General features: G+C 39.6%; 2 protein-coding genes across 5 annotated transcripts in view; one reads left to right on the top strand and one right to left on the bottom strand.

Moving 5' to 3' along the window:
- The window catches only part of chn2 (chimerin 2), a 56,918-nt gene extending 35,261 nt beyond the window's left edge, over positions 1-21,657 (top strand). For 2 of the 3 annotated variants that reach the window (XM_057834518.1, XM_057834517.1), the window contains 7 exons: positions 7,408-7,491; positions 8,180-8,264; positions 12,856-13,029; positions 13,107-13,184; positions 16,956-17,093; positions 17,172-17,277; positions 20,584-21,657. In XM_057834518.1, the coding sequence (XP_057690501.1) occupies positions 7,408-7,491; positions 8,180-8,264; positions 12,856-13,029; positions 13,107-13,184; positions 16,956-17,093; positions 17,172-17,277; positions 20,584-20,755 (837 nt within the window). In that variant the 3' untranslated portion in view covers positions 20,756-21,657. The remainder of the gene's footprint in view (positions 1-7,407; positions 7,492-8,179; positions 8,265-12,855; positions 13,030-13,106; positions 13,185-16,955; positions 17,094-17,171; positions 17,278-20,583) is intronic. The other variant, XM_057834519.1, reaches the window with a different exon arrangement.
- A 1,798-nt stretch (positions 21,658-23,455) lies between these two features.
- Positions 23,456-26,910, bottom strand: fkbp14 (FKBP prolyl isomerase 14). Of its 2 annotated transcripts, XM_057834817.1 has the most exons (5): positions 26,821-26,910; positions 26,593-26,749; positions 25,949-26,100; positions 25,756-25,883; positions 23,456-23,863 (listed from the first exon to the last, which is right to left on the bottom strand). In XM_057834817.1, the coding sequence occupies exons 2-5, from the start codon at positions 26,745-26,747 to the stop codon at positions 23,705-23,707; spliced, it is 594 nt and encodes a 197-aa protein (XP_057690800.1). In that variant the 5' UTR covers positions 26,748-26,749; positions 26,821-26,910; the 3' UTR covers positions 23,456-23,704. The 2 variants fall into 2 exon arrangements, with proteins under 2 accessions (XP_057690800.1, XP_057690799.1); XM_057834816.1 differs by having other exon boundaries at positions 26,593-26,907.
- Positions 26,911-27,115: the final 205 nt, after the last annotated feature.

The raw sequence follows: 27,115 nt of genomic DNA, 5'->3' as shown, positions 1-27,115 counted from the left end.
TGAAAAAAAACAGTGTCTGCTTTAACTAAAACCAAACAAACATTTATAAGTTTTCATATTTTAATGAGAATAGTATGCAAACAGTGACAGAAGGGGGAAAAATAAGTAAGAGAACCATTACATTTAATAGTTTGGGCCCCCCACCCCCTTTTGCCGGAAATTCAGCCAGATGCTTCCTGCAGCTGCAGATCAGTCTGGCTTTTGAACTTTTGAATTCATTCTTCCATTAATGATTGCAAGTTGTCCAGGCCCTGAGGAAGCAAAACAGCCCCAAATCATGATGCTTCCTCCACCATGCTACATGGTGGGGATGAGATGGTGATGTTGCTGAGCTGTTCCATTTTTCCTCCATACAGGACATTGTTTGTTACTCCCAAACAATTCAACTTTGGTTTCATCAGTCCATAAAATATTTTGCCAAAACTTCTCTGGAGTGTCCAAGTGCCTTTTTGCGAACATTAAACGAGCAACAATGTTTTTTTAGACAGCAGTGGCTTCTTCCGTAGAGTCTTCTCATGAACACCATTTATTGCCATAGTTTTACATATAGTTGATGGTTGCACAGAGATATTGGACTGTGCCAGTGATTTCTCTAAGTGTCTTAAGCAGACACTCTAGGGTTCTTTTTTACCTCTCCGAATATTCTGCGCTGAACTCTTGGCGTCATATTTGGTGAACGGCTACTCCTTGGGAGAGAAGCAACAATGCCTAACTCTCTCCATTTGTAGACAACTTCTCTGACCGTCGTTTGATGAACATCCAGACTTTTAGCGATGGTTTTGTATCCTTTCCCAGCATTATACAAATCAACAATCCTTAATCGCAGTTCTACAGACAGCTACTTTGACCGAGCCATGATGCACATCAGACAATGCTTCTCATCAAGACATTTCTTACTAGGTGTGTGTTTTATAGTGGGCAGGGCAGCTTTAAACAACTCATCAGTGATTGGGCACACACCTGACTTTAAATTTTCGGTAAAAATTGGTTTCAATTGCTCTTTAAGTCTCCTTAGGCAAATAGGCCGAGGGTTCACTTAATTATTTCCCCCCCTTCTGTCATTGTTCGCATGCTATCCTCATTAGAATATGAAAACCTATAAATGTTTGGGTGGTTTTAGTTAAAGCAGACACTGTTTTTCATCTGTGTGATTTTGACAAAAATCAGATCACATTTGATTGTGATTTAATGTAGAAATGTGAGAAATTCCAAAAGGTTTAGATACTTTTTCATACCACTGTACTTCAGTTCAATGTGCATCCAATGGATTAACTTAAGTGTTTTTGTCCTTTTGTTTGACTATTTTGTTGGGGTGCACCAATACCATTTTTTGGCCCCAATACTGATACCTGGCTGTGCAGTATCCTGATACCGATACCATACCGATAGCACTTTTGAAACAGGTGTCAAATTACTGCGGCATTTCTTTCAGTAAAAGACAAGAAAAGTCAAGTACCTTTGACTTCAGGATGCTCCAGTTGAGCAGCAATAGCTTGGCCGTTGTGTGTGATCCCTTGAATTCATTCGCATGAAGTACTACACTTTCCAGTCGGCTGTCAAACTAAGCAGGGAAAGTTGGGAGACTTGGCTACTCCAGACATCGGTTGCAAAGCTTATGGCCCCTGCCTTCTCCAGCTTTTCTATAACATGTTTCGTTACTTTAATTTTTGTAGTGCAGGATAGTCGTCTCCTTAATGTATTTGCGACTTGGGACCTTATACTTGGGTACTGTGTGAGCCATAAAAAGCAGGATTCCCACGCTTTCAATGAAGGCAAGGGGCAGGTTACAGACAACGTCATTTCGGTGATTTTTTTCGGACATCTGTCTTGCTGCTTCACTCTTCTCGTCCCACTGCTCAGGGTTTGTTGCTGCGGTCCATCCCCAGCCATTGTACTCGACGCTGAAATATTCCGAAACCGCATTTTGTTGTCCTACTCCTAGTTTGTTTTTCTTTCATATGGAAAATCTACCCCGGCATTGGTTAAGACCAACTACTGGCCCGCTCTCATTGGTCTGGAGCAGGTCAATAGCAATTGCTGCTTGACATGCAAAGTAATCACGGTACTATATTGTTTGTGATGACAACACACAAGCTCACCATTATTGGAAATATGATTCGTTGGCGCACCAGAAATTGAACATGAGACACTGTCAGGATTCTTAGTACAATCTGATCAATATTGTGTCTATACTGATAAATTAATGTAATATTATTGCCACGCACAGATAAACTACTAAGGCGATGTTTATGTGAATTTCATACTAGCTGAAAGCATAATGGCTTGGACATGATCGGAAAAGTTTGCCCATCAACTGTTTCCTGTTCTTTTCTGTTCAGTGTCGGATGTCTTTAGACAATGAGTGCTTTTAATTTGTTTTGAATTTAGAACCAGTGCCACGTTAAATGCATTCAGCTATCTGTGACTCTGGCGCTTCTATTACACTTTTGTTTTGGTTTATTGATTACTTCATGGAATGTAAATTGAATACTTTTGTTCTCTTGCGTTTGATTGAGCCACACGCTAAAAATAATTAGGTATGTCCAAATCGCATATTTTTGCACCCAAGTCCGTGTCACCTAATTATGAGAATCTGCTGATATGGACTCCAGAGCCGATACCGGGGAAAAAATTGTTTTTTTTTGGTTTTTATTTGAACAAAAGTTCCAAACGTGTTACAGTACTGTACTTTTTACAGTACTTCCTCTTCCGCTTTTTTAAGGATTGTTGCGCAGTATAAAGTGTATATATTTTTGTATCTTTTAGCAATGCCATTGTATTTCTGGATTATTTTGTTATTTTTTAGCCCTTAAAAAGTAAATATATATATATATATATATATATATATATATATATATATATATATATATAATAGGCCTGAATGATTTTTTTTTTTTTTTAATTATATTGCGATATATATTGCCGAGGCTGCACACTTACTGTACGTGCTTTTTGCATTAGTTGCACTGGTGCGAACGAGCACAAAATGTTGGCGCACCCACATTTTTCATTGCATCACCTTTAACGCCATACTTTTTATCACCAGTGTTGTCAGCAATGTGTTACTAATGCGTTACTGTAATCTGATTACTATCTTTCTTTCCAAACCAGTAATCTGATTAAAGTTAGTTTCTTTGCGTGTCTATTTTGTTATTGCTTCATAATGTATGTAGAATGAAGAAAATTGTTGTAATGCACGAAGAGCATTTCGAGTAAAAAATGTTAGAAAGGTTCACATCGACTCATTAAGCGTTCGTTTCCATGGTAACCGTTCATACCTACTTCGTCTTTTGGTCTCGCGTCACGCTGCACATTCGAGCCGAGTGCAGCCACCTGTTAAAATGTGCGAGATAATGTTGATTTTTCCTTCATTCTGGAGGGCTCCAGCGATAGGTTGTAGGCACTTCATGCGCGGCCGTTTCGTAGCTTTGCTGTTGCAACAGCGGGTAGTCATCGCTCCAAGTCGGCAAGCATTTTTTTATATCATATTTGTGTGCACATTTATGCCGTGAGGTGACGTGTTCATGTAACATCTTCGGGATGTGTTGTAAGTCTGACTGAGCGTAAAGTGCTTACAATTTTTGTGGCCAAATTGACTGATTGTGCGTATGTTTACGGCGTACTTCTGGGTTGTGTGCGTGCATTCGCACCCGCCTCTACCTTTGTGTTTATTGCACTGCGCAATTCATTTGTGTGTTGCATGCAGTTTGTCAATTATTTTAGTTTCAGGGTTCCAGAGTAGCTAAGCTAGCGTGAGTCAATGGTGGTTGAAATCAACTCCATCGACTAAGTAAACCCCCGCTAACTCGAAGATTAAGCCTGATGTGAAAATGTCTGATCTTCCCCTTTAAAATTTAATGATTGGAAAGTCAATTACATGTGATTACATTTTTCTATTGTCATTCTTACAGTGGGGCAAATAAGTATTTAGTCAACCACCAATTGTGCAAGTTCTCACACTTGAAAATATTAGAGAGGCATGTAATTGTCAACATGGGTAAACCTAAACCATGAGAGACAGAATGTGGGAAAAAAACAGAAAATCACATTGTTTGATTTTTAAAGAATTTATTTGCAAATCATGGTGGAAAATAAGTATTTGGTCAATACCAAAAGTTCATCTCAATACTTTGTTATGTACCTTTTGTTGGCAATAACGGAAGCCAAACGTTTTCTGTAACTCTTCACAAGCTTTTCACACACTGTTGCTGGTATTTTGGCCCATTCCTCCATGCAGATCTCCACTAGAGCAATGATGTTTTTCGGCTGTCATTGGGCAACACGGACTTTCAACTCCCTCCACAGATTTTCTATGGGGTTGAGATCTGGAGACTGGCTAGACCACTCTAGGACCTTGAAATGCTTCTTACGAAGCCACTCCTTTGTTTCCCTGACTGTGTGTATGGGATCATTGTCACGCTGAAAGACCCAGCCACGTCTCATCTTCAAAGCCCTTGCTGATGGAAGGAGATTTTCCCTCAAAATCTCTCGATACATGGCCCCATTCATTCTTTCCTTTACACAGATCAGTCGTCCTAGTCCCTTTGCAGAAAAACAGCCCAAAAGCATGATGTTTCCACCCCCATGCTTCACAATACTGGTGCAATTCAGTATTCTTTTTCCTCCAAACACGAGAACCTAAATTTCTACCAAAAAGTTCTATTTTGGTTTCATCTGACCATAACACATTCTCCCAGTCCTCTTCTGGATCATCCAAATGCTCTCTAGCGAACCGCAGACGAGCCTGGACGTGTACTGGCTTCAGCAGGGGGACACGTCTAGCAGTGCAGGATTTGAGTCCCTGGTGGCGCATTGTGTTACTGATAGTAGCCTTTGTTACTGTGGTCCCAGCTCTCTGTAGGTCATTCACTAGGCCCCGTGTGGTTCTGGGATTTTTGCCCACCGTTCTTGTTATCATTTTGACACCACGGGGTGAGATCTTGCATGGAGCCCCAGATCGAGGGAGATTATCAGTGGTCTTGTATGTCTTCCATTTTCTAATAATTGCTCCCACAGTTGATTTTTTTTAACACCAAGTGAAGTGAAGAGTTACAGAAAACGTTTGGCCTCCGTTATTGCCAACAAAGGGTACATAACAAAGTATTGAGATGAACTTTTGATATTGAGCAAATACTTATTTTCCATGGTGATTTGCAAATAAATTCATTTAACAAATCAAACAATGTCATTTTCTGTTTTTTTTCCACATTCTGTCTCTCATGGTTGAGGTTTACCCATGTTGACAATTACAGGCCTCTCTAATCTTTTCAAGTAGGAGAACTTGCACAGTTGGTGGTTGACTAAATACTTATTTGCCCCACTGTATGTTGAGGCAGCAAAAAGAGAAAAAATGGTGAAAATAAACCGATAAATTACTTTTAAAGTAACTTACATTGATATATTACATTACATACATTAGGCAAAGCTCTCGATTTACCAGTCGATCTACGTTCCTACCCTCACCTATGGTCACGAGCTTTGGGTCGTGACCGAAAGAACAAGATCCCGGATACAAGCGGCCGAAATGAGTTTCCTCCGCAGGGTGTCCGGGCTCTCCCTTAGAGATAGGTTGAGAAACTCGGTCATCCGGGAGGGACTCGGCGTCGAGCCGCTACTCCTCCGCGTAGAGAGGAGCCAGCTGAGGTGGCTCGGGCATCTGGTTCGGATGCCTCCCGGACGCCTCCCTGGAGAGGTGTTCCGGGCATGTCCCACCGGCGGGAGGCCCCGGGGACGACCCAGGACACGCTGGAGAGACTATGTCTCTCGGCTGGCCTGGGAACGCCTTGGGATCCCGCCGGAGGAGCTGGTTGAAGTGTCTGGGGAGAGGGAAGTCTGGGCTTCCCTGTTAAAGCTGCTGCCCCCGCGACCCGACCCCGGAACAAGCGGAAGATAATGGATGGATGGATGGACATTACATTGATAAAAGAAATCAGTAAAGTAACTAGATTGCTTTTTTTTTTTTTTAAGGCTTAATCAGTAATCAGTATTTAAGTAATCACTGACAACACAGTTAATCACTCTCCATTCATCTAATTCATATGAGTGAGTCCACTCATATCACTCATGCTTTGACGCTCACGGTGCCAAGAACAGCCCATAGACAATGAAGATTGACTAAACGATGATTAACACATTTGTGCCTTTACTCGCCAGATCAAAGTTGTTAAGCTGTCAGTCATCGTTAACTATAAGTAACAAACTCTGCTGCACTGCTGACCAAGACAAGCAGCAGGAGGGAGCATGAGAAAATGGCGCGATCACATGACTGAATCGAGACATCCCTAATGATAATGATAGTAATATTCTGTAAAAAAACGAATATCAGGGGCACTTAACAGGATTCCCGTCCAGTTAGATTCTCGCTTACATGCGTAAATTCATCTTGACTATAAAAACAGCCCCCACTGGTAAACCACCTTATGTCTGCAAAGCAAAAAATGAGCTTCCTTTGCTCTTTTACGTGGATTTGTGCACTCTAGGATTATTCCCTGTGTCAGGATTATTGCTGTAATCCCCCCTCTGCCCCCAGTTGCTGATCTGGCCCTGCTGGTCCTGGGTTATAGTTTTCCTTGTGACTAGTGGAAGTAGACTTCCGTTGTAGTTTCTGGAATTCTGGCAGCTAGCTGACAGTGATGGAGGTCAGGATCTCCACCAATTAGGAGGACAGAAGCACCTCAACTGTCCCACCTAGTAATCTTGAGTGTGTTTTAGAGGCGGCTGGCCAGTCACACATTTAGGAGGCCCAAGTGCTTGGCTGGCTGCGTGCTGCTGTCATTTGAATTCGCAGCTAAGTGGAGTGGAGTGTGTCCGGAAGGCAGTGAGCTAATGTGAGAGTGCTCGGTGATATAAAGAGGGCGTCTGCACTATTGATTCTGCTTTACAGAGCTGTTGAGCTGTTTGAAACAGTCCTGACAGCAGCACCCCCTCTACAGCCCCTCCCATTCATACAGCCTGTTCTCTCTCTCGCTCCTTTCTGGGCGTGTGAAAGAGGGCCATTGTGCGAGGCACACTCCAGCCCTCAGGCCACCCACCCACCACCCGTCTTGTTGCCCCAGCTCGTCTCCCTCCCCGGCTGACACTCTCTCAGGCCAAAATTGGAGCCACCCCCTCGCTATCAGCCTTCAGTCGCAATCTGAGCTGAAAGGAGAGAGGATTCTACTTGCTCACTGGGCCGACACCATCTCCCTTCCACATCTTCCTCAGGAGGAGATGGAGGGTCTGTGGGATCAGTCCGGCGTGGAGGCCGAAAAGAATAGAGGAGGTTTAGGAGGGGAGCTGACCAACCACAAGGCGAAACGACAAGATCGCAAGCGACAGGAACTGTTAGCTTTTGCTCTAGGAGTCAAATTAGGGAGCAAAGGGACACTATTGTGGAAGCCTATCAAACTGTTGACCTCCTGTCCGCAGATCTCATCCCCTGTGGTTAGGCAGAGCGCCTTGAAAGACACCGCAGAGAAGCAGTGCTCCTATGAGAAGATACACAACTTTAAGGTGAGTTGATCTTTTAAAACATGCATCTTTATTTAAAGTATAACTGCGACAAATCTGAAGAGTTGTTTATATGGGGCACACAGCACAGCTGACTTTCTGCACAAAATGCGTGACTAATGGGCAAAGCTGAGCACAATCTATTAACAGCGGAGCACATTGGTCAGTATAGATTTTAAGCACTTTGTTTTAATCTATCGACCCCAAACAAAGTCAACAATTGACCTCTGTCTGTCCTGTAGTATTATTGTATGCTATTTTTCTTGTCTGTAGACAGAAATAGTTTTAAGTTCATTTTGGATAATTTAAATTAAGCATTTAGCTTGCAAATGAGGACAATATCAAATCCATCTGCACTTGCCATGTCCACTTAACTCTTCGCATCAACTTAAGTTGCGCTGGTACATTCGACGGCACACAGGTGTCATCGTAACCATGTTATGGGATGCACATATATTACTCGGGCCCGCAGATTTGCATCCGTGTATCTGATTGCCTCACAGCAGATGCCAGACACATAATCGTAAATCCTTTAATCTGCCTCATATGTACACACGCTCTTCCCGCGACCACTCGCCTCCCCTCTCCCGTTACGTTGGATCACAAAGTAAGCTCTGTGCAGGCCATCAAAGGGGGTTTCTTCTGCTCAGCTGTGTGGCTATGTCTGTAATCATGGGGTCTGCACCTGCAGGTACACACCTTTCGGGGGCCACACTGGTGTGAGTACTGCGCCAACTTCATGTGGGGCCTGATTGCCCAGGGGGTCCGCTGTTCAGGTAACTCCATCCTCTAGCAATCTCTCACTAGACAAAGACTGTCTCGTCTGTCAAGGGTTTCACAAATTATGCACAGAATGATGTGGGGAAAACACGTCACAGGTGTTTGAGTTGCACAATAATTTCCTACATTGTTAAAATGACTTTTTTTCCACTTTTTGACCCACCCAAGAAGACATAACAACAGTGACGCATACAAGGGAGATGGGGTGGGGAGCCTTCCAGGGCTCATCATCAGCTGTCACTATGAACGACCTGAATTGTTTCGGGGAAAAGGGAAAACCAAGAGAGTGGATGAGGGAAAAGAAAAACTCCCTCATACACGAAAAATCAGCTCGGTAGATAAGCAACAGAATCAGGGCTCGAAAGTTAAAAGGGTACCAATATCAATCCTAGTATCGGTATCGGTGCAACACTAATTATATTACATGTTAGAGAGAGAAAACTTGTGTTTGCTGTATATGACTTTTTGCGTGTATATGTGTTAGTCCGTGATGTTAAAAAAATCCACCCCCATTTTGTCAATAAATGTCAGTAGATTTTACTTTTATTTGGTATGTAAAACCAAAGAAGTGCTAAACTTACCTGTCAAACATGATTGTTGCTAATTCCGCATCGTTTCTAAATCTGCTGCAATTCTGAAAGGCATCTCTTAGAATCACCCTTGTTTTGTCTTGGTATCCGGTACATTGTCTTTTTTTCTAAACGTGACCTGCAATGGTGTACCAAACGCATGCTATTTTTAGACCGTGACGTTGCATCGTAAAGCGGAAGTAAAGCAGAAGTGGGACATTATAGACCAGCCCTTGCATAGAAACCATGTTAATTCTGCTACTTTTCTCTGGTGATCTTTCAAAAACGAACATGCCGATTACACATTGCTTTTTTTGGAATTTGTAGAAACGACTCTAGACATTACGACATATGAAGGATGTTTTCTTCATACATTTCCCGAAACCAAAAACTCGGAGGAAAAAATGTGAAGAATTAATCAACTTACGCGGACTTTTAACAGCAGCTCGGTAAATCCATTCACATTTCATATGCAGTAAACATTTTGTTGGGTTGGCATGGTCTTTCAGAGGACAAAGAGGTAAGCCATTTTGATATCTTTCACTTATTTTTAGCGTGACGTTGTGCCGTGCTGCTTCTGTCTGACAATGAATGACCTGGAAAAAATTTAAAATAGTATCTGACTGCCAGTTACCTTTTCTGTTGTAAAAAAAAAAAAAAACTTTAGTGAGGGGGAAGTATAAATAAATTATAGAATTAAGATTTCTTATCAATGAAACATTTAAAGTGTTCGTAGGCTGTCACTGAGTAGCATTGGCGATCGCTCCACAAAACTAATAATATAAATTACCCCCAAGAACGGTCAGAGACGTAGGACAACCAGAGGATACGGCTGGTGGTAAAAGGTAGCTTGTTGAAACAGGAGAATGTCTCTTTAACTGAACATTTTTATGTTGTTCCACATCTTTGCCAGTGAATTTGGCACCAGGGACATCATTTTAGGAGATAATTGGTAGGTTTAGCTCTGTAAACATCTCCTTCGTACACGATTTCCATTCATTTACTATTGGGGACAAGCTCCCGTTTGTCCCCCACTTAGCAACATTAGCTAACATCATGAATATTAATGAGCGGAAGTGACGTGTTGCTTGCACTACGCCATTAACCTTTCGCAAACTCCGCCTCTTAAATGGCCATCGACCAATTCAACGTTGTAGAGACCGTTGTTAAGTGAGCATGATTCGACGAACTCTCAAATGCCCCATTGTATAATTGATTGATTTGGTGGTTTTGAGATCGCCAACTGCCATACAAATTCACGGAAGAAGAAAAAAAAGGCATAGACAGACAAGTAAGCTCGCAGAAACATTGCACCAAAATTCCCGTTGGGGGCCGACCCAAGCATTTGGCTTTCACTGTAATAAACTCAAACACACGCTGCGTTCAAACGCCGGATTTAGGAGGAAAAAAAGACAAAAGTTTAACTGAATACAAGCAGGCAGGAGTGTCTCAAGAGTGATTTGGTTGAGGATTCAAGGTACTGTAATTATTATATAAAATAGCCCCATGCATGCACTTTGAAACGTTGTTAAAAAAAAAAATGCATGGAAAAAATTTGCATATCTTTAGCTCGAAATATTTGAATGAAATGAAATTTATGAATGATAACTGCCTGTTTTTTTTATATCTATAAAAAATCAGCGATGTACGCATTTATTTACAAGAATTTTCAGCTTAAAAAGCTCATTGTTTTGTGATGGCCACCACTTTGGATTTACACAATAGCGTAATATTAGCTCGAATTGTTTACGTAAAATCAATGATAACTGCCCGGTTTTTGCTTGAAACCAAGAATCTAGACAGTTCTATGTTCATATCTATTGAAATTGCGGGATGTACACATTTACAATAATTTTCAACTTAAAAAGCTCTTTGTTTTGTCTTGCCGTGTTTTATTTTATGTAACATTTCAATCTAAAAACAACAAGGGCCAGATGGCCAGCAAGACATGCTTCCATGCTAAGGCAATAGTAACATCGGAATTCAACCTAAATAACTTGATTGTAAATAGAAAAATGCAAATTTTGCTTTAGTTGAGTAAAATTAAGATGATTCTGCATGTTTTCCTCAAGTATTAAGTTTCTGATGTGAAAATTGAGTGATTTATTAGCCGTTGAAAACTTTAAGTTCAAAATTTATATGATATGTTAAATATTGCTATTAATCCTAAAAATATAGGTGATTACCTCTGCATTTGGTGACTCTTGTGCATCTAGTGTAAAATTTGAGAATTTTATAGATATTTTAAGTTTTCTTATACTTGTACAAAAATAATTAATCAAGATTTTATTAGGGAACGACTTTTTTATGTTTTATTGTATGATATATTTTTTTTATGTCGCTCCTCATGGAGACTCATATATGCCTAAGGAAGGTGCCTGTTTTGGTTTTAGGTTGCTAGTAGCTTTGGTTTTGAAAATATTTGAATTTTCAGTTTTTGAAAATAGGCCCTCTACGGATCAGCCCCGAGCCCCGTGTTCCATCAACTGATAGTGAAGTCTATGGAAAAAGATTAACAAGCTGTCCGAAATGTTGAAGCTATGTGCCGATGGAATATCTAAATTTGGCATGAAGTACTCCAGGAGTATATCAGTATAAAAAGGTGGTTCTTTCCTTTCCCAAAGCTGAAAAAAACAAATGGATTTCAAATGTATTAAACAGTCTGCACATACAGTGTCACTCACTGCTAAATGTCTCCAAAAGACAAGCACGCATACGTAATTAAGACTAAGGCTAACTATCGAGCTGTCTTGCCTAACTCACGGTGAGGCAAGAACATTCATAAAACTGGGTATCAAAGTTGTAGTTGCTATTATTCAATATTATATCTTATTAGGATGTCACTGCTATACCATTCAAGTATAGCTTTTTCATTAGATAAAGTTTGTTAACATCATGTCTTTTTTCGCAGTCAGTTCTATGAGTATGCTAACATTATAGCGATGCTAAACATGGCATCCTAATAAGTACTTTGAACACATTTTGTTTTTATTTTTCACGTAACATTTTGCGAACAGACACTTCAATATCCCAAGTCCCAACGCTCTGCTCTGCTGTAGGTGTTGAACCTGTAAGCTTTTGCATCAATAACCTTTTCACAAATTTCGACAGTTTTTATATATAATCCTTGGATGCATATTATAAACCCTTTGGCCTCAATCTGGATGATGTTGCACTGGTATGGCTCCAAAATAAATCTCTTAAAACACTCTGGTATAGGTTTTCCTGCAATGGGTTGTGCTGTTGGAGTCATGAAACTTGTCAGCTTAGCAACTGTAACTAAGGGGGGTGGAGCTTTTGCGAAAGCACAATCGACTAGCATCCAGTTCGCCTCTCATCCGCTGCCCTAACGAGCATTCGCGATCTAGAAAATGGATGAATGTTACCGACATATTCAGGCCTAGCATAATTGAATTGAACAATGCAAAATTTGATTAGGTTTGCAATCAGAAATGAAGGATAATGTCATCTGTCTCCGCAGTGTGCGCAATCCACAACAACAATCATCAAAGAAAAATGTAAATGACTAATGGAAGTCTAAAAGGTTAAATAAAGGTCAAATGCAACTGAAAATAAAAGATCACAAGATATTCTATTCCGAACACAGACATAAGCCAAGATCTAGTGGTTTTACCCCCAAAACACAGTGTTTGTTGTTAACACATTTTCCATGCTGATAAGCCTGGAGCGCAGCCTGTATCATCAGACCTCATGTGCTTTTGGAAGCAGGAGGAACATTTTTGCGCTCACTCATTGTGTTTCTAACGTCCATTTATACACATCCGCACGAAGAGATCAGCCATTTTTTTCCCATACCCACACTCACACAAAGGCTAAAATGACTTCCTGCTGCGACGTTTTTTTATCTACTTTTGTCACAGTGAAGCGAGAGGGAGCAGGAGCTGCAGCCGTGTACAGTGACAGCGCACGTCACTTTCACTCGCTTGTAATCCCACTGCTGTGTTTGTGTTATCATCACTGCGAAGCTGATGGCCCTTTCTTTATCTCACTCCACTAGATTGCGGGCTTAATGTACACAAACAGTGCTCCAAACTGGTTCCTAGCGACTGCCAACCGGACCTGCGGCGGATAAAGAAAGTGTTCAGCTGTGACCTCACCACGTTGGTAAAGGCGCACAACACCCCAAGGCCTATGGTGGTGGATCTCTGCATCCGAGAGATTGAGCTCCGAGGTAAAATGGGCAACAATGGATTTTGACTGGTGCTGCATCCAAAGATGTTTTATGTCATCTCAATGATTGCGTTGCAGGTATGAAATCTGAAGGTTTGTACAGAGTATCGGGCTTCTCGGAGCACATCGAGGACGTGAGACTCGCCTTTGACCGAGGTTTGTCATCTAAGCAACAATTTGGAGCAGGAAGTTTCAGGCTTACTCGTCCATAATGTGTACAACGTTCCCATGGGTGCTTGACATTCTTATAATTACTCAGTCTTATGTTGCATTTTCAACTACCTTAAAAATGTAGTTTCATGCCAAACGCATGATTACTTGCATATATTGTACAAAGAATATCTTCTTACACGGAACGGAACGCAACAGTAAACTATAGTTGAAATAAAATATATGATTGTAGTTTTATCTATTTATTGTTTGTGTGTATGTTTGTGTGTTTAGATCAGTTACATTTTTGCCCCATCTATATTTTGGAATACTTCATTTGTTTCTTTAATTCAAAAAAAAAAAAAAAAAAGACATTTCTTGGTCTGATGAATATAGTTTTTTTATGAGTTGTAACTACATTTATCAAACTATAAAACAAACACTTCGCCTCTCTGGAAATCTGTACTTTTCCGAATTTAAGTCACACCTGTGTAGACGATTTAAAGGTGCTATATGTAGTTTGTCATTTTTGCCCACGACTGCCACCCCTAGCCTCAAGTGTAACTGCTGCCTGTGTTGAGTTTGTGCATGGCGCGTATGCTTGTACAAACGTGAACATAATGCAATGAGCATTTAGCCCATCAAATCAGCACCAGAAAGGTAAAAACAGCAAATGTGATTGTTTAGTAGTGCGTGGGTTGGAAAAGTGTTTTTGCCAAGTGGACACTAGGCGGAGGCTCGGTGAAAAAGCTGTGCTGCCTCGTGGACATGCATGCCACGTGTTCACTTAGGGTGTTTGAAAAATGTTTTTTTGGGGCAGTTTCAGTTAAAATGTGTCAAAATGTTTGTTTACTCTTTAGGGCATCAGGAGAACATGCATTGAGTATTTTAAAAGTAAAAGTATTTTAAAATAACACTGAAAAAAAATCTGTGTTGTACCTTTAACGTAGCATTAATACTAGTTCTGCAACGATGAATCGATCAACTCGAGTATTCGATTAGAAAAAAAGGTTTGAATTAAATTTTGCTGCTTCGAGTATTCGTTTAATTAAAGAAGCGTTGTAATGGTTTGTTTTGAAAGTGTTTGCATTTAGTTTTATTAATTTGGGTGGATACACTGCCCTCTAGTCTGCCTCATTTCACGTGGCTGAATCCAGCTGCTCCCTGTTAAGACCAACATAAGCTAAGTTTTTGTTTGAGCCAGGGGTCGCGTTAACCGAATATTTTCCGTCGTTGACCGATTTTTTAAAACGGTGACGGAAAAAACTGAAGTCCGCCTGTCATTTTGACAGGTTGCAATTCATACCCCAGACCACAGGGTGGCGAGTGTGCATATTAATTAGCTATTGTCTCTCTTGATGCATGACGTCGTTGGCCTTACTCTGAAAAATGTCAAGGCAACTGAGTGTTCGAAGTTTCTTAAAAAAGCCCCAAAACGACGATGGTGTTGATAAAAGAGGTGAAAAAACAAGGACTGCACAAGCGGGCACGCAATTCAAGTCCATGCGCACCAGGAGGAAGGTGTAAGACTCCGTTCAGGCCACAGCAGCTGAACTGTTAATTTCATTGTTCCATATGTAGCCCATTTACCTACTGGGGCCACAGTCAGCTGTTTTTGTCACTGCGGAGAAAAAGTTACATATTCATCTGCTTGATGTGTGATGACACGGTGTGGATTCTCTGTTAAGCTTGTTCGGACAGAATATTAATTTAAAATGAATGAAAACTAAGTACTAGTAGAAATATGTTGAAGCGGTATGCAATGTTAAGAGTCTTGTTAGCTTGAATTGCTGTGTCCAGCCGCTGTAGCTCTGCTGCTCTCTGTGAACTCTCTATTCAAGCCGGAACGCGCGCGGCTCTTAAGTGTCTCTGTCACGTGACTGTGTCGTAGCCGCTAACGCGCTCGGCCAAATGGACACACAAGTACGGAAGGTGAATTATGCCAAACAAAGGGTCACCACAATGTCATTATCATCATTTTAAAAATTTAAGTGACGGGTAAAAATAGATTATGACCGGATTTTTATGACCCTGTCAGTCAAAATGACAGACAACGAAAAAGTCTAGCGCAACCTCTGGTTTGAGCTAATGTTTTTTTTAATGCATTCATAATTTTGTTTATAGGTATATTCGGCCATTTTTTGTGGGAATATGTGTCTGAACCATTTTTTAAGAGCATTGTAAAAAAATGTTAGCATTTTATAGCATTTAAGCTATCGAACTTTTGCTATGTAAGTTGGCCAATTGTTCTTTTGTTGTACATAGATCCTCATATATTTATGTTTTTTGTTATGTTCTTTATCTGATTACTCGATTATTCGAACTAACTAGTTCATCGATTAATCGACTACTAAAATAGTTGCATCCCTAATTAATACATTAATTACACTACACAACGTAACTTACCGGGCTTTCACACGAGCATTGTTGGTCTGTTTTATAAGGACCCCGGTTCTTTTTCTCAGATAGTCCGCTTCATTTTGTAAATGTGAACGCGCATCTGAACTGTAGTTCGGATCAAATAAACTCTTGTACGCTCAAAAATCGTTAGGGGTCTGCTTTAAGCGCACCCTGCTTCGCTTGTGAATGCAACCGGAGCAGGGGGCGCTTTTTCTCCTTTATGTTGCATTTGCTGCCCCCAGATTTTTTTCCATTTTTTTTTCCTCAATGTCATTTGTAACGCTTGGTAGGACAGGATGGGTGCCTAAAAAGACTTCCACTTATGCACTTTTATTGTACAAAAAAATAATCAAATCCAACTCGTCAATCGGGAGCATTTATTATGAACTATATCGTTGTGGTAAAGCACTTTGTGGACCTTTCGTTTTTTTTTAAAGGGCTATAGAAAAACATTTGATTTGATTTGCGCTGTGATGCTCCAGTCTGTGACGCTACACGCAGGGCATCCTTGGAAGCAGAAGTACAGCACACACGTTATTCAAAATCAACAATGGCAAGATGACACGATTAATCATGGCCAAATGTTGTTGTGCTGTGCTAAGCAATTGCATTTGATACATAGAATGGGGGATCTAATGTGGTGATTGTGTTTTGCAAGCTGTAATGGACCGTGTGAGAGTGACGGTGGCCGAGACAGACTGAGCCTCTCGGGCGGCCGTTTCGTGAGTCTTGCACTCCTGAAAGTGGCGACAATTTGACAGTTCAAAAAGTCACGAAAGTGAGAGCGATTGTGCCCCTGTGAGACTTGGAGTACCAAGCGGTTCGCTTTCGTGGTTTAAATTTCCCCTCTGCATTTTTTATATACTCCAGTTCGCTAGGCATAGATTCGAGAAGGAGCGACCCCGCCGCTGGCCAAGTGGGGAGTTAATTTATGTGACATTACGTCACAGCGTGGTGCTGTGACGCTGTACGCTCCCTCCCCTCCCAAGAGGGAGCTATTTCCTGTATTTGTCCAATCAATGAGTGCGTCTTTCGTCCGCGTGATGCTACTTGTAAAGTTTGGTTGATGTGAATGCTGAACTTTGTCAACAAGTCATTTGCAAGAGTTGTAGCGAGGTAGCTCTTCAACCTGACCCTGGTCCTCTTGGTCTAATGTGACAGCGCCCTTATTTACCAAACTCTAGGTTTCACTCCAAAACATTACCAAAATGAATTAAAGTCTTCCCCTTTAGTATCACTTCTGAAGAACTCGGCCAAATCTGGAATAAAAAGTGCACACCTTGAGCACCCTTGTCAAGGCTGTCAGTATGAAATACATATAAAAGTTTTACCGGAGTAACCAAACCATCCTATGTGTGTTTATATTGTTGTCAACAGAAGGTGAAAAAGCTGACATCAGTGCCAGTGCCTATGCAGACATCAACATCATTGCTGGTGCTCTGAAGCTCTACTTGAGAGACCTCCCCATCCCTGTCATTACGTTCGACTTGTACCCCAAATTCATTCAGGCAGCAAGTAAGCACTTCTCCCTATCTGACATGGATGTGATTTTTTCTGATACTCATATCAATGGTATGTCCTCACACACTGCAGAAATTCCAAATGCTGAATGCAGACTGGAGGCAGTCCACGAGGGATTGCTACAGCTTCCTCCAGCCCACTATGAGACCTTACGCTATTTGATGGCTCACCTCAAGAGGTAAATCACACAAAAAGAAGTCTTTGAAATTCAGCCTATCTCTGAATGTCAAGCACAAATATGGCGCATATGTTACTGGATCATAAAACAACAACAGCAACGGAAAAGCTTACCACACATGTGGATCACATACTTGAGGCGCTTACAAGAGCTTGAAGTCTCGTGTTTTGCAAGTTTTCACACGTGATGATGACTTTGGATTTTTTGATACACATACTGGACTGTCTCAGAAAATTAGAATACACAATATTCTAATTTTTTGAGACAGTCCTGTGTATATATACAGGACTGTCTCAGGAAATTAGAATACACAATATTCTAATTTCCTGACTGTCTCAGGAAATTAGAATACACAATATTCTAATTTCCTGACTGTCTCTGTGTGAAAACACGAGACTTCAAGCTCTTGTTAAAATTAGAATATTGTGTATTCTAATTTTCTGAGACAGTCCAGTATTGTTCCCCAGAAAACATCTGTTAAGCTACAGATGCTATAACTAACGATAAGACTAAGGAGGTTCTAATGTATCATCTTTTCATTTTGCCAGTTTCATGACATTACAGAATGTATAGGAAAATATTGTGTAATATCATATACCATAATTTTCGGACTATAAGCCTCTACTTTTTTCCTTCATTTTGAATCCTACTGCTGATAGTTGGGTGCAGCTTCTTTGTTGATTTATTTGGGTTACTTTGTTTGACAGCTGCGTCATAAGACTGTCATAAGGATGGGGATGGCGTGGCTCAATTGTGGGTTCAATTCTCTGCACTGATGAACTGCCTCAGTATCCTTGAACAAGATACTGAACCCCACATTGCTCCTGGTGCTGCGTCACTAGTAGGTAGATGGCAATGTAGTGTAAAGCGCTTTGAGCGCCTTGAAAGGTGGAAAAGCGCTATACAAGTATAACACCATAAGATGGTCGTAATTATGACATGACACTATCATGGGCATTACTGAATGATAATGACAGATGTCATTGTCATCCGGCAAATTATGTCACTAACTCCATTTATGTCCAGCTCGGATCTTTGACATCCATTCAAAAGTGAGATAATTTGGCGGATAACACTAAATGACATCTGTTATAAGCATTCATTAATGCTCATGACTAGGGGTGTGACAAAATATCGAAATAGTGATATATCGTGATACTTTGTATCCCAAAAGGTTATCGATATGCTCCTGCCAAGAATCGAGATATCGTTTTAAAAAGGGGTCAATGTTTAAAAAAACAAATTAATTAATTAAAATTTTAATTTTAAAAAAGTATGCAATCACCAGTCTCGGACGAGCACTCACTCAGACATTTTATCATGTAGAACAAAATCAGATGAAAAGCTTGTAAAATAATCACTTAGTTGAAAAGTGCAACTCTTTAGCATTCAGAAACACTAAAAGAAATGAATAAAAAACATTGTGGTGGTCAGTAAATGTTAATTTTATTGAGCAAGTGCAGGGAAATCTATATGGAATCACTCCATTCTGAGGAGAGGAAAAAATATGGAATCATGAGAAACAAACAAAGAAATAACAATCAAAACACATCTCTAGTATTTACCTCTGGCTTTTATGACAGCTTGCAGTCTCTAAGGCATGGACTTGATGAGTATTCTTCATCAATTTGGTGCCAACTCTCTTTGATTGCAGTTGCCAGATCATCCATGCAGGCGCCATGCTGTGGACCATTTTTTCCATTTCCACCACAGGTTATCAATAGGGTTGGGATCTGGTCTATTTGCAGGCCATGACATTGACTGGATGAGTCTTTCTCCAAGGAATGCTTTTACAGTTTTAGCTCTGTAGCATGATGCATTGTCATCTTAAAAAATGACAAACATACAGTATTTTCAATTGAAGGGATAAGAAAGCTGTCTAAAATTTCAATGTAAACTTGTGCTTTTATTGAAGATTTAACCACAGCCATCTCCCCAGTGCCTTTGCCTGACATGCAGCCCCATATCATCAGGATTGAGGGAATTTTGATGTCTTCTTCAGGCAATCATCGTTGTAAATCTCACTGTAACGGCACCAAACACAAGTTCCAGCATCATGCCTGGCATTGGCTGCCACTGACAGCTATAGACCTTCAGTCTGTTTGAAGTGGGAGGGATGGCAGCAAATGATTGACATTCGCTGCCATCCCTCCCACCCTCCCAATTCAAATGGATTGGACGTCTGCGACTGATAAACAAATTCCAATTCACACTAGAAGCTTGTTTTTCTGTGAATTAGTTGTTTGTAGAATATCCTAGAATGATTTTCTGACCAATGTATTGATAATCGTTGTATCGCCATATCGTCAGATCATCGTTATCGTGAGCTATGTATCGCAAATCGTATTGTATTGTGAGCTACCAATAGGTTCCCACTCCTACTCGTGACAGTGTCATGTCATAATTATGATTGTCTAATGAGAATCTCATGTCACCACGGTCAAATAAAGTGTTACAAAATACCATAACTAGCAATTAATGAAATAACTGGAACTATAACTGAAGAAAGAAGCAGCACAGAACGTGAATTTTGATTGTCATTTGCATCTGTAGCATTGCAATGCATGCGAGGGGGCATTTTGGACCACAACAACAGTGTTGACAGCAGGTGGCAGCAGAGGTTGTCTGTCTCCCCCAAGGAAGCAGTGATGGCCAAATGAAGCTTCTTGAAGCAATGAACCTTTGCACCCAATTTGTTTAAAGCTTCATGGTGGTTCATTTGGTCTCATGACAGTCGTATGATGCCGCTGTCAAATAAAGTGCAACCGGTAAATATCTTTTGAAGTAAATATCCCATAATACAGCGAGGACAGCGGCGGCTTATAGTCCAGTGCGGTTTATCTATGAACAAATGCCGTTTTTGTGTCAAATTTGGTGGGTGGTGTCTTATAGTCAGATGCACCTTATAGTCTAAAACTATTGAGAGCCACTTCATCAATGGCTCTCAAACTCTGACACACAAATTTAGAGTAGTAGACTGAAGTGTTAATCAATAAGAGGCAAAGATTTTATTCTAGGAAAGTCATTCTAAAATAAATAAATACAAATAATTACCATTATTGGAACATTAGGCGTAGTTTGAACTTTGAACATTGTTATGTTGTTTAGATATAGGATAATTTAAGAAAATCATTCACGTAAAAATGTATTTGCTCATAAAATTCAGTCCTTCAAGATTGTTTTTCATGTTTTAAATGTCTTTGATTTAATTCAAAGATCCTTGTGACACTGGTAGTACCGCACTTTGAAAATTGCTGCATTAGATCCTCGCTAAAGCTTCATTCTTTTTCCTCCAAAACATTCCAGGGTAACGACATTTGAGAAGGAGAACTTAATGAATTCGGAGAACTTGAGCATCGTCTTCGGTCCGACGCTGATGCAGCCACCCGAGCAGAGCGCCCTGACCACGCTGAACGACATGAGGCAGCAGAAGCTCGTGGTGCAGCTCATGATAGAGCACGAAGATGTCTTATTTTAGCAATCGCACGCCACAGATGCTTATTTATTCTGTCTACTAGGAAATCCAATCTTCCTTGTCGAGCGTCATTGATTATCATCATGCTCTTGAGGAGCTTCCTTTCATGCATGACTGTTTTGGTGTTGACATTGTCTGGTTTCTGTCTGTTATCGAGTGTGACGCTGCCAACACGGTCATGTTTGATTTAGCACAGGATCCAAAATGTTTACAACCCGCAGCGCTGTTCCCTGTTCTCTTTTATTTGAAGAGTCGCTACTCTCGTGTACGCCGTGTGCAGTCTGTGAATGTGTGAATTTTAAGTGAACTTTCCCACGTGTGCAATTCGCGGATCATCTGTGGGAATGTCAGCTAACTTTTATAGGAATGAAACATCCTGTGATTGTAGGCTAAGAGAGTTTCTTGTAATGATCAATATTTGATACCTACAAAGGATGAGATATGAGACATTTGGTCAATTCATGAAGCACTTTTTTGCAACGTGTGTACAGATTTGTTTTGTAAAGATGTTTATTTTTGTCTTTTTACTCTGAATCATGTTGTTTTGTCACAGTAATATATATACAGTTGGGAATGATGCATGTTCAAATGGTGTCAGGATAGAAGAGTTGAGAAAAATAAAAAGTTACATTTACAGTACACTTGTGTTCTTTTCGATCAATGTATTTTAAGTGTTCTTAAAATGTTTAGATCATTAACTTTTTGGCTACCATTTAAGGCGATGGAAATCCAATCCATTTCAACTCAATCCATTCATTCATCTTCTGTGTCACCCCAGAAGTTTGCACTGGTGCTTGAGCCTACCCCAGCTAACTATGGGCAGTAGGTGGGATACACCCTGTGTTGGTTGTATGTTTTTTGGGTTGTGGGTGGAAACCAGAGTACCCGGAGAAAACCCACGCAGGCATGCAAACTCCAGACAAGAAGGCCGGAGCCTGGGTATGAACCCTTCCTTAAAATATTTCAGCAAAGACAAGAGCTGCTTGTCAGGTTCAATTGTGCCCTCTAGTGAGCAAGACAGAGAATACACATCACCAGGGATGGAGTGCAATCTCAAATTCCATCCATTTCAATCTACAAATTATTTTATGGTTAATAAATGAATACAGTGATCCCTTGTTTTTCTCGGTTAATGGGGACCAGAACACACTGCGATACGTGCAAAACCGCGAAGTAGTGAGCCCCCCCCCCCATTTTGTGTGTGTGTGTGTTCATTGGATTTATTCAGGTTTAGCATTGGAAAGAGATACATATAGGATGTTTTTTTTCTGTTTTTTTCCCAAAGTATAAAAATCTTTTTAAAATGTATAAAATGTATGTATGTATGTATATGGCAGAAAAGTTCTAATGTGAGACCCCCAATTTGGCCAAATTTCAAAATTGTCCTATATGCATGTGTGATACATAATTGGAAAGCTTAAAATCTCAATTTTCTGGCGAAAGAAAAATTTTAACAGGATGGCATTATTAAAAAAAATAAAACTCAAACGGCAAAACCCTAACTGGAGATGAGAGCACTAGAGAGCATAATTAAAGACGCCATGATTTTAACTAGATATTAGCGCGCATTTACTGCTTTTCGATCCAAAAACTATGTAGCATTTATCACCGAGTGTCAAGACACAGCTGTGAATAGCCACAGACGGATTTTGGGGGGATTTTATGGGTGAAACATGGTAATATTACAAGGGTCACGGTGCAGAAATCGCAGACATCAAGGAGTGGTCCAGATTTCCTTTTTTATATATTTACCCTTTTAAATGATTTTTTTTTTCAATTTTTCTTTGTTTGGATCGATTATTTATCATCTAAAATACTGGGGAAAATGCGAAAAAAAATAAAAAAATAAAAATACAATTAAGCAATAGATATGAGGTTGGTATCCGTGACTTATTTACAGACACTATTTTTTTCATTGTGACATAATTTGTTTAAGTTTTTTTTTTTTAAACTAAATATTAGACATCAATTAATGATTCTAAAATAAATATGACAGACATTTCGAATAATGAATATAATTACTTTCTTTTGATGGCTGGGTTGAAACAAAAGCGGTTGTGCGACATCTCTAAACGGGTGTCTCCAGGGTAAAACGAACAAATTTAAAATAGGTCGGGGGCCTTAATGCACCATGAATCTGCTATGGCAGCATATAAACATATTGTTCTATAAAACACAACAGTTCTTTTGGCTTAAAATATAGCAGTTTATTTGAAAGAGGGGCGTAAAAGCAGAAACTGCTTTTTCAGCCTTGTCTGTGTTTTCCGCGATATATATTTTTTCATAACAGTTTTTTAAGTACTTCAAATGATAATGATATGTTTTAAACATGTTACTGTCCCGCCGAATTACGTATTTTTAAACAATAAACTACAAAAATGCTTGTTTTCATTCAATGCTTCCAATGAAATCTGCTCAAGCTGCTCACTTACACACAATGAGTTGCCACAGCAACTGTTTAACAAGTTAAAGGATGACTGATGCGGTGCTTTGAAGCTTTGGCTTCCAAGCATCTGTGGCAAGATCAAACATTAAACGTCTGTGAATCATCGCAAAATCTAATAAGCAACTCCAATTCCCTACCTGACCAACAAAGAGCAGCAGGAGGGAGATTGAGACCACGTGATCAGCTCGGGACGGCTCATCTGTTTTTTTATTTATTATTATTATTTTTTTAATTGGAAAAAAAAAGTCAGCGATGGACTGAGGGCACGAAGGTGGACGCACGAAGTAGCGAGGGATCGCTGTAATATAAATAATATTACAAAAATAATACTTTTTTTTTTTAATTTCCTGAAAAAAATTCTCCCTCTTTTACAGTGCATGATGAGCGAGCACATGAATCTAATTCACAAATTAAATAAACAACCCAAGTTCTGAGGTACAATATATTACAAAAAAGAAAAAAATACATATTTAACATGCGAGTCAGGTGTGGATGAAATGTATCCTTCACAGTTCATCGTGTTGATAAGTGAATTCTCTGGCTGAAATGAAACCGTCTTTATCCTCGTCCTCATTTTTGAAGATATCCTCCACCATCGCTTCATTGTGTGTGTCGTTTGGGCTGTAGCCGTGTTTCTCAAACTCCTTCTGCAGATACATTTTCACCTGTAAGATACAAAATAATACTCTATTAATACAGTGTAATAGACATGTGCCGATTACCAGTTTCAAAATATACCGTGGGTATGAAAACATCAAGGTTTCAAAACCGCAAAAATTTTCCGTCATACCGTCCCTAAGGTATTAGCTATTTTTTATGTACCAAAAATGCATGAAGAAATCCCTCGCTTGCAGCTATAAGGCTCAACCCTCCCCCACCGGTTGTTGCTCAGTGTTAGTGAGTCAGCTGTGCTACACGATGGCTGGTGTTGAAGCTCCTGAACTCCCCCCCCCCCCCCCCCCCCCCCCCCCATCGGAGAAAACAAAATCGCTGTTGTGGTAATGTGTCGGCCACAGAAAAGTTACAGATGGCCGCAGCTTAGAGGAGGAGGACCAACAGACATGTAAAACATGTTTGCGGTGGGTGGCTGCTGAGCAGACAATACCTCCAATATGATTTCACATTTATACAAAATTAAAAGGTTAGTAAACACTGTCATGAACGTTCCCCACATGCTACGAGAGTTAACTTCAGTGTGTTTAGTGTGTCTATCAATAGTAAAACTAGGGCTGTCAAACGATTAAAATTTTTAATCAAGTTAATTACAGCTTAAAAATTAATTAATCGTAATTAATCGCAATTCGAACCATCTATAAAATATGCTATATTTTTCTGTAAATTATTGTTGGAATGGAAAGATAAGACACAAGACAGATATATACATTCAACATACGGTACATAAGTACTGTATTTGTTTATAATAACAATAAATCAACAAGATGACATTAACATTTTTAACATTCTGTTAAAGCGATCTATGAATAGAAAGACTTGTAGTTCTTAAAAGATAAATGTTAGTACAAGTTATAAAAATTTTATATTAAAACCCCTCTTAATGTTTTCGTTTTAATAAAGTTTGTAAAATTTTCAATCAAAAAATAAACTAGTAGCTGGCCATTGTTGATAATATACTATATTAATATTATAATATTATTAATAGTATTAATAATAATTACACAATGCTCATGTGGTTCTGAAACCCATAAAATCAGTCGCACCCAAGCGCCAGCAGAGGGCGACAAAACACCGAAAAACACGAGTAACAAGTGGACATTACACTGTGCTGTCATTTTAATCTGTTTGAGTGGGGCATGTGCATTACATGCGTCAAATATTTTAACGTGATTAATTTTAAAAATTAATTACCGCCCGTTAATGCGATAATTTTGACAGCCCTAGGTAAAACGTATTTCTTTTTTTCTCTGGCAACTGTCTGTGTTGAGAAAAAGTGTGTGTATAATGTAAACATGATGCGAGTCATACATATGTGCTTTTTATGGAAAATAAGTCAATTATTTTTGTTCTGATGGTAATAATGTTGAGCTGCGGCTGTGGGTTTAGGCTCACCAAAAGCACTGCATTTTTTTTTTTTTTTTTAAAGAATATTTTGTTATATTTTTTAAAACTATTTGAACTTAACATTATACTTATTTTCCAATCCTGTTCAATGGAAAAAGTTTTTTTTTTTTAAACCCAGATATCTCAAAGTAACACATTTTGGAACTGTAATTCCAATACCGTGAAACCGTGATATTTTGGCTGAAGAATATCAGAATATCATACCGAGACATGCCGACTAAGAATGCACTCATACTCAAACTTTGCATTATTGCAACTTGCCTTTTCAGTAAATAAAATAAATTTTCCAGAAAAATGGGTACAATCAGAATAACGATGCAATTTTAGCTCATTGGCTGCCATTGTCAGCCAAAATGGATTGGATGTCCATCAATGGTGAAATTTCACAATTTGGAGGGTTTATCAAGATGTAAACAGCAACAATCGGGCTATCTTGTGGTAACATGTTCACATAGTGAAAGTGTAGTGAATTGCACACCTCCTGCTTAGACAGCTTCCAGTCATCGTCAAGATCCATCTCCCTAAAGGAATCATGCGACCTTGGTCCATTGCGGATATCGATGAGCTCAATGTCAAAAAGCAGGGTGCTGCTCGGAGGGATCTTGCCTGCAAACAAACAACGTCCAATAATGTACTTTCCCAATTTCTTTCAGCTGCTGGTACATACATACCTTTGCCTTCTTTCCCATAGGCCAGAGCAGCAGGGACAGTCAGTTTCCGCCGTTCTCCTGTGCACATCTTCTGCAAACCCTTATCCCAGCCCAGGATCACTTCTTTGGTTCCGAGGGTGAACCACACTGGGTTTTTATCACCTTCAATGCGGCTGTAAATGTATATCAGTTATATTTTGAAATACAGAAATGTACACAAAAGCTCCTCTGCAGACTAATGGAGAAAACTGTGATTTAATTAGTTTAACCCTTTCATACACGAGTTATTAGTGTTACCCTAACAGGGCACTCATTTAACTCATTGGCTGCCATTGACGGCGCAAGATGTCCAATCCAGTTTGACTAGGAGTGGCGAATAAACGAATACAAAAATATAAAGATTATAATTTTTAAAATATTAAATAATAATTGCTGATATTTAAGTTTTTTGTTTGACCAAATATAGTCACTTGCCCTATAAAGGGCGTAAGGTTTTAGGAGTGAAAAATACTCTTTTTTTTTCTTAAATTAATATCTCCAAATAGTCACTTGTTCTTGAAAGGGTTAATGTCTTCAATGTCAACTTTTGAGTAGCTGTCCACTGGAGTGACCACTGTCTCTGAAATTCAAGTGATGTGACATTTGACATCCATTGAAGACATTACCTTGAGTGAAACATGGTGCCATTGCTCTCCAAGTATCCCTCGTAATGAACAAGAAGCATATCTCCATATTTTGTCTTGCGTTGACACAGGAGAGGTTTATGCAGAACTTCAATTTTGACTTCAGGGTCGGGTAGTTTGCCTCCATGGGCTAGCATAGCTAAAAACGATAATATCGAACAAGTGGAAAAAAATATCATTGTGTTAAAGAAACTTCAATAACGTACTTACAAGATTTGCAAAAAAAAAAATCCTTAATTAATATTCATTAAATATATTCCATAACGGTGTTTGGCATACCGACGTGGCACCAAATTTATGAACACTGCTACTGTTCAGCAATACTCCCTACTCCGATCCTTATTGGTTCATGTAACAAAGCTCCGCCCTGTATCTAAATTCTATCATTCAATTGGTTTTTGCCTATGTCAGTTATTTAAATCCACACCCACTCTACGCAAATCCTCTAAAGATAAAGCAGAGTGACCGCTTAGAATAGTATTCTAGAAAGACTTTACGTACTTTT

This window comes from Corythoichthys intestinalis, chromosome 4, assembly GCF_030265065.1.
Source record: "Corythoichthys intestinalis isolate RoL2023-P3 chromosome 4, ASM3026506v1, whole genome shotgun sequence".
Classification (NCBI taxonomy): domain Eukaryota; kingdom Metazoa; phylum Chordata; class Actinopteri; order Syngnathiformes; family Syngnathidae; genus Corythoichthys; species Corythoichthys intestinalis.
The sequence above is the reverse complement of the archived record's forward strand: the minus strand, read 5'-3'. Positions and strand labels throughout refer to the sequence as shown.